This window comes from Lepidochelys kempii, chromosome 10 (assembly GCF_965140265.1).
Source record: "Lepidochelys kempii isolate rLepKem1 chromosome 10, rLepKem1.hap2, whole genome shotgun sequence".
Lineage (NCBI taxonomy): Eukaryota > Metazoa > Chordata > Testudines > Cheloniidae > Lepidochelys > Lepidochelys kempii.
Genome location: NC_133265.1, coordinates 46,749,574 through 46,762,769, shown reverse-complemented (window position 1 = coordinate 46,762,769; position 13,196 = coordinate 46,749,574). Strand labels below are relative to the sequence as shown.

Genomic DNA, 13,196 nt, shown 5'->3' with positions numbered 1-13,196 from the left:
AGGCTCGTTCACCTGCACATCTACCAATGTGATATATGCCATCACGTGCCAGCAGTGCCCCTCTGCCATGTACATTGGCCAAACTGGACAGTCTCTACGCAAAAGAATAAATGGACACAAATCAGATGTCAAGAATGATAACATTCAAAAACCAGTCGGAGAACACTTCAACCTCCCTGGGCACTCAATTACAGACCTAAAAGTCGCAATACTCCAACAAAAAAACTTCAAAAACAGACTCCAATGAGAAACTGCAGAATTGGAATTTATTTGCAAACTGGACACCATTAAATTAGGCTTGAATAAAGACTGGGAGTGGATAGGTCATTACACAAAGTAAAAACTATTTCCCCATGCTAATTTTTCCCCTACTGTTACTCACACCTTCTTGTCAACTGTTGGAAATGGGCCATCCTGATTATCACTACAAAAGTTTTTTTTCTCCTGCTGATAATAGCCCACCTTAATTGATTAGTCTCTTTATAGTTGGTATGGCAACACCCATTTTTTCCATGTTCTCTGTGTATATATAATCTTCCTACTGTATTTTCCACTGCATGCATCTGATGAAGTGGGTTTTAGCCCACGAAAACTTATGCCCAAATAAATTTGTTAGTCTCTAAGGTGCCACAAGTACTCCTCATTCTTTTTGCTGAAATGGATTAACACGGCTACCACTCTGAAATGGGGGGTGGGTTCTCCACTGAATACCTGCCCCAGTCTATCACAACTAGGCTGTGAAGAGCCTTGGTGGCTAGGCTGATGGTCTATGATCAACAGTTCTGTAGGCGGAATTATAAAGCAATTGCTGCCCATCATACTAGGCAGCACCACCCCAGGGCCCTCCAAAAGCCATGCTGCACAAACACAACTCCCACTGCTCCAGCTGCAGTGTCTGCTAATGCATGAAGCAGACTGAGCTCCCAGTTGTGGGATGTGCAAGTGACAGGGATGTGGCGGAAGTTCTCGGTTCCAGTTCTAACCCTGGCTTTCCTCTTCCAGCAGCCGTAGATCCTGCGCTGCTGGTGGGGTTGAGCGCGGCAGCTGCTACCCCAGATTTGGCCTGTCTTACTCTGGGACCTTTTCTTTTAGGCCAGCCAGTCCCTGCCCAAGCTGTCAAGTGACACTGCCATCCTTGCAGAGTAAATGAAGAGCACTGAGCAGACTGAGGTGGCTGCTGCCTGCCTGAGGAGGATGTTCCCGCTAGTGAATGGGCGAGGAAGGAGGTGACCCCTTTAGCTGTATCCCAGACTCTCCCACGAGAAGCTCCTCCCTGGGGTGGGCTGGAGCGGGGGTGACCCCTGTATTGCCTGGAATGCTGCTGTGAATGCTGTTAATGAGCAAGGGGGCCAGGAGGTCAGACCCCTGGGCACTTTGGAAAACACCTTTATTCCCCTTCAGGAGCCTCCCTAGGAGAGGCAGGGTATGCGGCAGGGAGCTGCATTTCAGAGTGTGGCTTTGTTTCCCAGGAGCCCCATGTTGCTACTCTTGGGGGTGTATGTGTGGAAATCCTAGTGTGGTGCTGCCAGGGAACTAGCTGCCGCAGGATGAAGGTGAGGTCAGCAGCACCCCATGTCTTCCTGTTCCGCCCTGGAGCTGCGGACTCAGCCCTGCTGCTGTCTGTTCCTTGTCGCAGGGGGGAAGGTAGGAGTCCCCCAAACCCGCTGGCCTTCATGGATTTGCAATCTGAAGGGGTCAGCTTAAAGCTACCTCTAGCTCTCCATTGAAATTACCCTGAGAGCCTCCTGCTAGGAGACACTCCAGCGCCTCTCCCCACCTAGTGTGCTCACGAATACCATGGAGACCACAGACCGCGCTCAGCTGGGATAACTGTCCAGCTCTGTTCCTGCCCCATTGCCCATCACAGTCCCACCACTCAGGGGGTTGGAGGCTCAGGGAGTGGGAGCAGGGACTCCACAGGTCCCGGGCTCAGTCCCCTCCCCAAGCTCCTGGTCCTGGCTGAATGGATTTGGAAGAGGAGTTAGTGGGGGAGGGTCCCTCCTTTCCCACCCTGATTCCAGTAACCGACATCCCATGGTAAGCCATTTCTAGGAGCCAGGCACGAGTTAATGCTCTCGGGCTAGCGTGGCAAGGTCCTGTGCATGGCTCTGCTGCTTGGGGGGCATGGCTGAGCCCAGCTGCTCAGAACAGCTGGTGCGCGGATGGTGTCATCTCTGCTCAAAAGGCCAACTCCAGCCTCCCCCGATGAGAGTTTGGGCTGGATTTTGGTGCAGCTGGGTGTCCTTTGTCCTACAAAAGGAAACCTGGTGGGTCTGTGCCCAGCAGCCTTTGGCTAATTACAATAGTGTACAGGTGCTGCCCAACTTTCAAGAGCTCAGAACCCAGGGGGTGCCAGGGCTGTAAGAATGGCCTGGGGGGCAGGGCACAGGGTGGGGATTCGGGTACCAGGACTGTAAGAATGGCCCTGAGGGTGGAGCACGGGGTGGGGACTCGGGCGCCAGGACTGTAAGAATGGCCCTGGGGGGCAGGACAGGGGTGGGGACTCAGGTGCCAGGGCTGTAAGAATGGCCCTGGGGGTGGGGCATGGGGTGGGGACTCGGGTGGCTGGGTTCAATTCCCCTCTTGGCCCCAGGTTTCCTGTGGGACCTCGGGCAATTCATTTCCCTGAGCCTGGGCCTCCATTCCCGACCCCCCATGATGGGGATAGCATGTGGAAGGGTGTGGGGAGGGGAGTACCCATTAGTGACTGTGAGGCACTGGGTTCCTGTGGTGACAAAGGTCAGATAAGCAAAGCTGGACTTTCAGTACAGCTCAGCATCCACCTGCTCTGCTCCTAACCCAGTGAGCTGAGCTCTTCTCAGCTGCGCCCGGAGTGGAGCTGGGGAGTTCTCCGGGGAAGGGTGGCCCATGGAATGGTTTTTCTGCTGCTTCTTGTTCCCTGCCCAGCTCACTCCCTCGGGACAGCCCTGGCAGACACTGGTTCCAGAGCAGAGGTGCCCTTCCTCCAAGGGGCTCTGCTGCCGGGAGTGGGGGGTCCGGTCCAGTCCCTGCCCTGCGCAAATCACTTAGGCCCAGATCCTCAAAGATATTTAGACTCCCAACTTCCATTGAATTTAAATCAAGGGAAGGCAGTAGCTTTCAGGATCTGGGCTTTAGTCTCTCTGCCTCGGTTCCTCTTCTGTGCTGTGTACTTCCCTCCCTCTGAGCAGGGGCGCTGGAAGAGTTTGTCTAGTGGGGGTGCTGAGAGTTATTGAACTAAACTGTAAACCCTGTATATGATGGGAACCACTTCAACCCAGCGTGGGGCCGACCCCCAGCACCAGCGTCTACAGCTCTGAGGAATGTTGTGAGGACAAATACATTAAGAGCATGAGATGCTCACATCCTGTGCAGCAGGGAGCCGCAGCTGTAGCTAGCAGGGTTAACAGGCCAGTGGACATCCAGTTGCTCATTCAGTCTGTCTCCCTTTCAGAGCAGCCGAAGGGGCAGGGGCAACCCGCGGGGTTTGCTTCGCAGCTGGGACTAGAACGCCTAAGACCCAGATCTGAAGGCCTCTGCCGCCCCCTGCTGGCAGCAGGGAAGAGCTGCCAGGGGCTGAGGCTCAGTCTGTGCAATAAGTCAGCAGGCTCCACGGCTGAAGTGTCACTAACCCTGCGGTCAGCTGACTCGGCCCAGCGAGCTGCTGACAGGCTGCGGCGCAGGGAAGTCTGTGGTCAGCTGACTGCGCTCCGAGATCAGCTGATGGCTTCCAGCCCTGGCGTGGGTGAGGGGTCCCGTGCCCGGCGTTGCAGAGACAGCCGGAAACCATGGTGAGCGCAGGCGCCGGGCATGGCTGGCTGGGGGGTGTTAGGCCTTTGCTGGGATTTGGGGGCCGGCGGCGATGCAGAGCTGAGTTCCTGGGGCAGCAGGGACTCTGGGTACAACGGGAGCCACGCCTGGGGGCTCCCCGTTACTAGCCCAGTCCTTGGGGTTCGCCAGGCCAGTGTCACGAGCTTCCTAACATGTGCGTCAGGGAAGGGGGAGAGCTGGGGGGAGAGGGGAGTTGGGGTTAAACATTGTGAAGGGTCTGGCTTAAAAACTGCTTCCTCCCTCCGGTGACCTGAGATCAGTGGGGTCCCAGGAAGGAGTTGGAGCAAATGGAAAGCGCTGCCCCTTTGCACAGTGGGTAATTGGCCTGGGGAACCCACAGTGGCAGCTGGGGAATGGAATGACGCCCCTTTGAGTTCTAATACCTCTCCTAGTTAAATGTGCTCGGGATAAATGAATCTCCTGCTTCAGGGTGCAGGCCAGTAGCTTGCAGGGGTCAGGAAGGAAACGCTGCCTTCCCTGCCTCACTCCCACCACCCAGAGTACTGCCCTGCAGGATGGGGCAAGTGACAACTCCTTGTAATGCATCTTTCCTCTGAAGCAGCCAGCACTGGCCAGGGCTGGGGGCAGGATGCCGGGTCTGATGGGCTGTTGCTGTAGCAGCACCTGTGTTTCTAAAGCAGGGAGTACTAAAGGCTTCAGCACTGGATGTGCAGGGGAATGAGTGGGAGGGGAAAGGATCATTTCAGAGCCACGTTAATGTTAAACACTGGGGGGATCAGCCATCCTGCTCCCCTCGACCCAGATGTCTGCCCCCTGCTCTGAGCAGCTTATGCCAGGTTCTGTAGCCTGTGGACCTGTATACGTGAGCTCCCAGAGACTTGTTCCCTTGCACTCACTGCCTAACTGCAGCGGGTATAAAGCAGCTGCTCCAGGATGCAGGCTCATGGTCTGTACCAGCATTTGCTGGGTTAAACTGCTGAAGCTGCGGCCTAACTGGCAGCTATTAGGAACGGAAGAGGTTTAGGAACAGGAAGGGGCCATCTGCCCTGTCCTACCTTCACCCCACCCCTTCATCAAACTGATCCCTCTGGGCATACCCCAGCCCCCTCCAACTCTTTCCTTCTCCGGGGATGAGTCTGTCTCCTTCAGACTCTGGGCCCAGTTCAGCCCTGGGGGAAGCCCATTGAATTCAGGGTAGTTGCATCCCCTCGTGCCAGGGCTGAGCTTGGCCAGCTGAGTTTGGTTGTTCTCCCCAGGAGCTTGCTCCAAAGGCTGATGGCCTCCATGCACGGAGCCGTTGCGCCTGAGTTCACGGGGCCTTATACAGTGGGGACCCAGGGCCTGAGGAGGAGAGTTATTTGTACATCTCCGGATCGACCCAGCTGTTGTCCAACTCTGCAGTAGGCTCAGCCAGAGCAGAGACTGGAGATTAGGGCAGCCAAGTACCCAGAGAAGAGAGAATTCTCGGGGGGGGGCGGCTCTTCTGGTGCAATGGAGACAGGGCAGCAATAACGGTGGGAAATGAGGATTCCCCTGCTCTGGCAAGAACAGCAGGGCTGCCCTGCAAAGGACTCTCTGCCGCTGACGTCCCCTGGCCCAAAGGCCGCCTGGGTCCTAACTGCCCCCGATCTTCTCCTTCCAGAGGTTCCGGTTTTGCGGAGACTTGGACTGTCCCGACTGGGTCCTGGCCGAAATCAGCACCTTGGCCAAAATAGTTAAGTGGAAGCTTTCTCTTTCTCTGTTTTCTTCTGGATCTTACCCAGTGCCCAGCAGCCTGGGATCTGAGCACTTTTTGCTCTTAAACCCCCACAGAGACAGTATCGGGTGCTGTGAAACCAGACAGTCAGCATGGAGCCTTGACCGTCGAGAGGGGTATCTACGGCCTGGGGGAGCAATGGGAATATCTGAGTGATGCATCCCGATCTGAGCTCTGGGACTTGGGGTGTCTGATGAAGGGGGAGAGCTCAGGTCCCTGAGCAACCGGCGTGAACTCTGCACCTGTCCCTGGTTGAGAGGGCGTCTCTAAGAGAGCAGGGAGGGCATCTCTTAAGAGAGCGGGGAGAGGCTTGGGAAGTACGTAGATCAGGCTTTGATTGAGGGCTCGAGCAATACACTCAGTGCAGCACAAGAGCTGGCTGGGGCTTTAGCTTGACCATTGCATCCAACTCTCAGGGAATCCAAACCATGGTGTGCCCCAAAGTGGCAAGAAGCGAGTGGTTTAAAAACAACCCAAACCAGTGGCTGTTTGGCTGGGGCAGGGCAAGGCTGAAATGGGTCCCGCTGAAGTAGCGGAGAGCGTGTATTTTGAGGGGAGCTCAGACTCCTGCCAGACAGTGCCCGCCAGGCCCAGCATTGTGGTGGGGTTTTATTTTCTTGCTCTCTCCTTTCCAGTCCTCGGTGAAGCTGAAGCTCATCTGTGGCCAGGTGCTCAAGGACCTGCAGGGTGAGGGGATTGATGTAAGTGAAGGGCGTTCTTCTCCCACGTTCAGCCCAGCTGAGCTGGGATCTTGCGATTGCAGAGACTCAAGTCTCCCCTCCCACTGGCTAGGTGGCATGGGCCATGTCGAGCTGGCCAGCCTCAGGGCAGGCAGTGCGGTGGAGTGGGTGGGGTATCAGAGTGGGAGTCAGGACACCTGGGTTCTATTCCAAGCTCTGCCACTGATCTTGGGCAGGGTGCCTAAAGCCTGTGTCCCTATCTGTAAAAGAAGGCCAGTGATGGTCCCTCATCGGGGAGATCTGCTGGTGGAAAGGGTCGTACAGCTGCTAAATACTTACTAGTAAATAATAGTTGCTCTAAGGGTCCTGTGTGGTCTGTTTCACCTCATCCACCCATTAGCCCTGCCATTGCTAGGAGAATGGCCGGTGGTTGACAAAATGGATTCCCTTGCAGTCTCCCAGCAAGGGGGTTTGGCCGCTTGGGGACATGGGCCTGAGCCATTTGTAACGCCCATCACAGACAGCAGCTGACCCGCTGTTTGGATTGTGGAGGTTCCCTGTAGGACATGCCTGGAGCACTAGCAGCCAGTGGAAATGGCCCATCCTGTACCCTCTCATTGTGAAGGCAGCTTGGTCTAGTGGGAGCCAGGAACCCAGGAGTCCTAGTCCCAGATCAGTCATGTGCCATGTGGCCTTGGGCAAGTTACTTAGGCTAAATCCAACAGCTTCTAGTAATTTGGGTCCCCCCTTGAGACACCTTGGCCCCATTACTCAGAAGTGCTGAGCCCCCACTGCTCCTATTGACTCCAAGTGCACCCAAAACCAGAGGCCCCTTGTGTTGACCTTAGCCTGGCTCTGCTTGCCCCATGGAGGATCTGCTCAGTGAGGGCTCAGTGATCATTCTGCACCGTGCTGTGTGCGCCGGGAGCAGGGTCCCCTGGGGCTGATGGACCTGGGTGTTGCTCTTCTCTTGCAGTATGAAAAGATCCTGAAGCTAACGTCGGATGCCAAGTTTGGTGAGTGTCGTTCCCTTTCAGAGCAGTTGGGTGCCCGTAGCCTGGGCTCCTCTAGTGCTGTCCATGAGGCCGTCACGGTGGATTTGGCTCTTTGCCTCACCCGCCTTCCAGGGAGCTTTGCTGGCTTCATTACTAGAATTGACATTCCTCTGTCTGTGCTTACGGCAGGAAGGCTGCGGAAAACCGGTGGCTTTGAGATGCTAGGCCAGGCTTTGGCTGACTCTTACCTCCCCCCCGGCCCATTCCACACCCCAGTGCCCTGGCTGAGGACATTTTACCTGCAGTGTTTATGGGCGCCGGGCTCGGCTTTGTTAGCCACATTGTCTGAAAAGCGTCGCTGGCTGGGGTCTCGAGTGGAGAGGCACGTCCTGAAGCAGTGAAGGCCTGAAGAGTTAATGCTCAGCCACTGGAAACCAACGGCACCCTCTGCTTGTGAGCAAGCACAGGAGCCCTGCTAATCTCCCAGGGTCCTTGCCCCTGTTCTGTCTGGGGGAGACGCTGCTAATCGGCAGCCTGACGAGTTTCCCCTTCTCACTCCAAACGCTGCCCTGGCTTTATATTTTTGGGTGGTTCTGGGCCCTTGCGTTGGGGGATAACACCATTTTCCTGAGCGTGTGGAAGAGCCCTGCGCCTGATGGTTGTGGTGATCACAGTAGCAATCAAAACTTCCCAGGCGCTGCCCGAACAGCCCCCGTCCCTGCCCTGCAGAACTTGCTGTTTTAGTGTGGCAATGCAGACGGGAGGGGATGGGTCCCAGGAACTCAGCCTGGTCGGCGCAACAAAGAGAAGGTTAAGGGGTGATGTGATGGGAACCTGTAAGTACCTACATGGGGAACAAACAGCTGATAATTGGCTCTTCAGTCCAGCAGACAAACGTCTAACATGAGCCAATGGCTGGAAGTTGAAGCTAGACCAATTGAGACTGGAAATAAGGTGTTTTTAACAGGGTCCTTAACCACTGGAACAACTGCCCAAGTGCTCTCCATCACTGGCGATTTCTAAATCCAGATCTGCTCTGGTTCAAACAGGCATTAATTCAGGGACGCCCAGTGGGCTGTGTTACACAGATCAGACTGGACGATCGAGGCCAGATGGGACTGTGATGTAAGCTGTGAAATGTCTGGTTTGGTTTTTATGAATGAGCTGACCCCAGCTGAGTTGCCGTGCTGTGGCTTGGCCCTTACTGCCACTGGCCCGATTATGGTGCAGTGTTAACCTTAGGCTTTGGCTGTACGAATGGTTAGTTTCAGCAAACCAGGGTGTAAATCGGCCACGTGCTAGGTGACTGGGTGGACCCTGCTCCACACCCCGAGTTCCGCAGTGCGCCTGGGATCCGCCCTGCTTGGAAACAGGAGTAGGTGAAAGTGCCCTAGGGAGCTGTTAGTCTGCAGCAGCAGGGTCCACGGACAGTACGCAGCTGGCTAGGGCAGGGCAGCTTTACACCCCTGCTTGCCACGAGCTAAGTGTTCGCTTAGACAGGCCCTTACTCCTCTGGCCCTTGGCCATTATTAGTATTTGGATCCCTAGCATCAGTTGATTATAGTTAGACTTAACCTCTGCCTGTCCCAGGCTTGTTTAAATCCTAACCTGTTTTGACCATTGCCAGTTGCACTTGACTCTTCTCCCCCCCACCACACATATCAGCCCATTGCTGCTTCTCACCCAGGTTGGTGACAATGAGTCCAGTTCTTTATGCCTGTTTCCCTGCTGCCCCTTGTGGCCCAGTGCGAGGTGGCGTCTGTCCGTGCACCCTCTCTAGTCTCTTGCAGACGATGAACTGCAAAGGGCAGGCCACGTCAAGGGCTGTCGGATCCTACGACAATGGAGACGGACCCTTGCAAGGGTTTATCAAAGCTGCCTCCCTGCAGGGAAGAGCCCTGCTGCCATGCAGAGGCCCAAAGATTTCTCCTTCTCTCTCCAGAGTCTGGGGACGTGAAGGCCACTATTGCCGTGCTCAGCTTCATCCTCTCCAGTGCGGCCAAACACAGCGTAGACAGCGACTCTCTGTCCAGCGAGCTGCAACAGCTGGGGCTGCCCAAAGGTAGGGGAAGTGCCAGGGGATGGGTCCCTCGGAGTGGGCTGCAGTGCACTGGGGAGCCCTGGGGTCAGTAGCAGCAGCCTGTCTGGTGTGACGTCAGCCAGAGGAGGAGCCCGGTCTATGCACCCCACGCACCAGGCTGTAACTCTGGATAATTGTGTCCTTCCACCCTTGCTCCAGCACTCTCCCATCAGCGAGAAGTTAGAACTCGCTGTGTCAACCAGCAGGAAAGACTTTGGAGCAGTACCTGGGCCATCTTCTGATTGAAATGCCCTAGGGTACCACTGTCCCCCCGGTATCCCTGGTACGCCCCAGCATCAGCATCCTGTTAGAGTCCCCCTGCTAAACAGGCCAACTCAGCTGTTCGCAGCCAGGGTCCCTTCTGAGCCCATTGGAACTGGAGTCGTGTTGTGCAGGGACCGATCTGATGCTCTTTGGTGGGTGATTTCTTGGTCTCCGTGTTTTGTAGAACATGCCACAGGATTATGCCGGTCCTATGAGGAGAAACAGAGCCCCCTACAGGACAGCCTGAGGGCACGCAGCCTGAGATGTAAGTGTTCCCCCTCTGGCCGTGCAAACCTGACACTGCTCCAGGCCGCAGATGGGAGATGGTCCTTCAGCAGGGGTACAGGCCCTGCTGGTACCCTCTGCCCCAACTCCTCCAGCTGTTCTCCTGTGTCCATGGATGGAAGTTCAATAGGACTTTCCCCAGCCATTCTCCTCTGGGACTTCCTGGGGAGAACTTGCTCCTGAGGGCTGTGGGACCGGGTCAGTTTGCTGAGGGTGCCTGGGTTTTCAGCAACAACCGAGGGGGTGACCAGGAGCTGGGAGCAGAACCCTGTTGTCCGACCACGTTGAGCTGGGACCTTGTCAGCCCGGTAGGTTAGGAGCTGTCCAGGTTAGTTCACCTCCGGGATAATCCAAGTGCAGCAGGGAATGGTGCAGGTGATGCACTAGGCAGTGCTCTGCCCTCTACGTTGTCTTTCACTGCCACACAGAGAGACAGAGCTGAGGCGGTGCTAACCACTTGGACTCATGGGAATCTTTGCAATGAGGGTTGTGGCTGGGATAACACAGCTATCTCGGAGCGCTCCACTCCACTGACCGAAACTCCCTTGTTATTTCAACTGGAGACATTTCCTTCCTGTAATGTCTTACATTGTCGATGTGGGCTGGTAAGACAGTTGCTGTGTTGCGCACACACCAGAGGTGGCTGCATTTCAGGGGTGGGAGAAGCCGCTTAATGCTCTTGAAAAATGCTTCCCAAATCTATATCGCCGGCTTGTGCATAGAGAGAGTGTTTTACACTGACAGTGCAAACCTGAGACTGGCTCTGCCTCTGTCCTCAGTGAACCGTCTGGACTCTGTGTCCTGGAGGGTGGATCACACACTCAGCTCCAGCGAGCTCCAGCAGGTCAACGAGCCCCTCGTGCACCTGAAGTTCACCGTGCGAGCCGGGGACCGAGGCGGGACGGAGCCCTTTGCCATGACCATGTCAGCAGAGAAGTTCCGGGTCTTACTGGCAGGTGAGTAGACAGCAGATGGGCAGCTTGGAATCGCTCGCCTCGTCCCTGCCCTGCCAGCTTGTGCTTCCTTTCCTGTGTCCCCTCTGCTCCTCCTACTGGCTGGGGCAGAGATCGGCTGTCTCCTGTCGTGTCATTTCTCTGTTCCTGCTCACAGCGGAGAGGTTATTCTCTGCCCTGCTGTGACCAGTGAATTGGGAACTGGCTGCAGCGTCCCCTGTTGAGATCCAGGTCACTCTGCCCCCATTGGCTGTTTGCATCTCCTCTTCCACTTTCAGAGCTGAGACAGGCCCACGCCATGATGAAAACTCTCAGCTGAGGAGGGCAGCGAGCGTGGAAGGAGCCAGCTGATTGTGCAGAGGCCCATCGGAGAGTCTGGTGGGTGTGGTTCCTCCGCTGGGGAAGCCCCTCGCTGCACACAACCGCAGACACTGCCTGGGCAGAGGTTGGACTGGGCTCTCTCCTCCCTTCTCAGATCCCTGCAGCTGAAACTGATGACTGCTCTTCCCACTCTTGCTGGCTGCTGTCTCCCCTGCCCACCTCTCTTGCTGTCTCCTGCCTGCCCCTCCTCCAACCTGCCTACAAGCCCTTGTGCTTCCAGGACCCCCACCCCAGGACCCACCCCCAGAGCAATGGTGGATGGGGGGGTTGGTGGCTTCTGCATCTGCTAATGAGATCTCCACCTCGAGACCAGCTTCAGCTCGGAGTTCCCATAACAAAGGTGTCCAAACCCTTGGGCCATGCCACCGTGTTACACACACACCTCCGGAGAATACCCAGGCCTGCCGGCTGGAGGCTAGTTTAACACTGAAAGACCCTGAAATCCCCTGCCCAGCCCTTTGTTGGTGGCTCTGTTCCTGAACAGCTGCAGGGAGCTGATCTGCCCTTTTGCTTCTGCCTGAATTGTCTCCTGTGGCTACTCCAGGGCAGGCGCGCGGGTTCCCATGTCTCCTCTGGAGACGTAGCGTGCTGCAGCCCACCAAACGCTGCGGCTAGGCCAGCTCCACATCACCTGTTGACTGAACTCCTGCAGCAATCTGGGATGCCTGTGGCTGGGGCAACTCTCCCAGTCGTACATAAGAGGTTGGGAAGTTTCAGGCAGCTGAAGCAGATGGAGCGTTCTCTAGTCCCTTCTTGCTCCCCCGCATCCCTCCCCTAAAAAGCACTTTGCCACTGTTCTTTCCACTTCCTCTAAAGGAGCCTCTTGCCTGTGGGGGAATAAATGCAGCTTTTCTATCTTTCCTTCCACCCCCCGCACCTACCACCTTTTCCAGGGCAGCTCAGTGCATGGAATAAAGGATCAGCAGGAACGTGCATCTGCGAATCTCTCCATGTGTTTACGGTTGGCCTTGGCACATGAAGCCAGTTATTTGTAATGTTTCCTGTTTTGCCAACGGGATCCAATAAAGCCACGTGGTTAACAAAGGCAGTGCCCCGCAGGAGCGTTTTTAATTTGCACTGCTGCCTCCCTTGTTACCCCTGTGCCCTCATTTCTGAAACCCTCATGAGATGGGGAACAGAGACGTTTCTTTAAATAACTGGAGTAAATCTTTCGTATTTGAACGGGAGGGACTGATGCCACAGGCAAAATTAATCACACCGGCAGCTGCCGACCCCCTGCAGCTCTGTCAATGTCTCTCCATCCCACATACACCCTCCCTGTTCCTTCAGTCCTGACCTTTGTAGAAACCAGAGCCAGGGTAGGCAAAGTCCATAAACTATTCGCTCGCCCCAGCCTTGTCTTGTAACAACCCTGGCTAGTCCAGCCGTTGCCCCAAGCACAGCTCTGGTAACACAGCCATCGGGGGACCAGTTGGGTTTTGGTAACTTCATTTAAATTGTGCTCCGTTTACATTGGCCCCTGCCACTGGTGCCCTATTGTGCTAACCCCCTTTCCTGGCTACAGCTCAGGGCTCTGATTTACAGGAACGTCACAGCTTGGGGATCATGCAGTTGCTTCTTTAGTGCAAAGCCCGCGTAGCCCTGAGGCAGTGAAGTGGGTAACCATTTTAACTGCAGCCTTTGAACTACATTTGGTAAATTGCTGCTGAACAGCAACGGACCAGGGCAGCCCTGTATTGTTAAGAATAAGGCCGTGTTCCATTAATTGAAAGGCAATACAGTTAAAATGGTACACGAAATTGTTTAGTTTCTAAGGCCAAATGTGGTATCCCTTTATAACATTTTCTTCTTGGAGGGAGGGGAGAAAGCCATTTTGTTATTTTTAATCCCCATTTTCTTGTCTTGACTTACACTTCTGCCTCTTCCATCGTCTCTTGGTGGTTGGTTTGTCCATCACAGGCAGCATGGTCTGGGGAGGTAAACCAGAGTGGCAGGAGTTTTGGATTCTATTCCTGGCTCTGACACTGATTCTGTATTCTCAGGCAAATAGCTCTGCCTGTCTGTGCATCA

At 55.3% G+C, this 13,196-nt stretch overlaps 1 protein-coding gene across 1 annotated transcript; it reads left to right on the top strand.

Moving 5' to 3' along the window:
• The first annotated feature begins 3,603 nt into the window (after window positions 1–3,603).
• COMMD4 (COMM domain containing 4) lies at window positions 3,604–12,210 on the top strand. The gene is made up of 8 exons (XM_073363259.1): window positions 3,604–3,770; window positions 5,414–5,485; window positions 6,163–6,228; window positions 7,184–7,223; window positions 9,145–9,264; window positions 9,731–9,811; window positions 10,611–10,787; window positions 11,063–12,210. The coding sequence occupies exons 1-8, from the start codon at window positions 3,768–3,770 to the stop codon at window positions 11,101–11,103; spliced, it is 600 nt and encodes a 199-aa protein (XP_073219360.1). The 5' UTR covers window positions 3,604–3,767; the 3' UTR covers window positions 11,104–12,210.
• The last annotated feature ends 986 nt before the right edge of the window (window positions 12,211–13,196 follow it).

Coding starts and splice junctions, on each gene's coding strand:
- COMMD4 (XM_073363259.1), top strand. Junction 5,486..6,162: donor TCAGCACCTTGGCCAAAATA/GTTAAGTGGAAG, acceptor TCTCCTTTCCAG/TCCTCGGTGAAGCTGAAGCT. Junction 10,788..11,062: donor GTTCCGGGTCTTACTGGCAG/GTGAGTAGACAG, acceptor TTCCACTTTCAG/AGCTGAGACAGGCCCACGCC.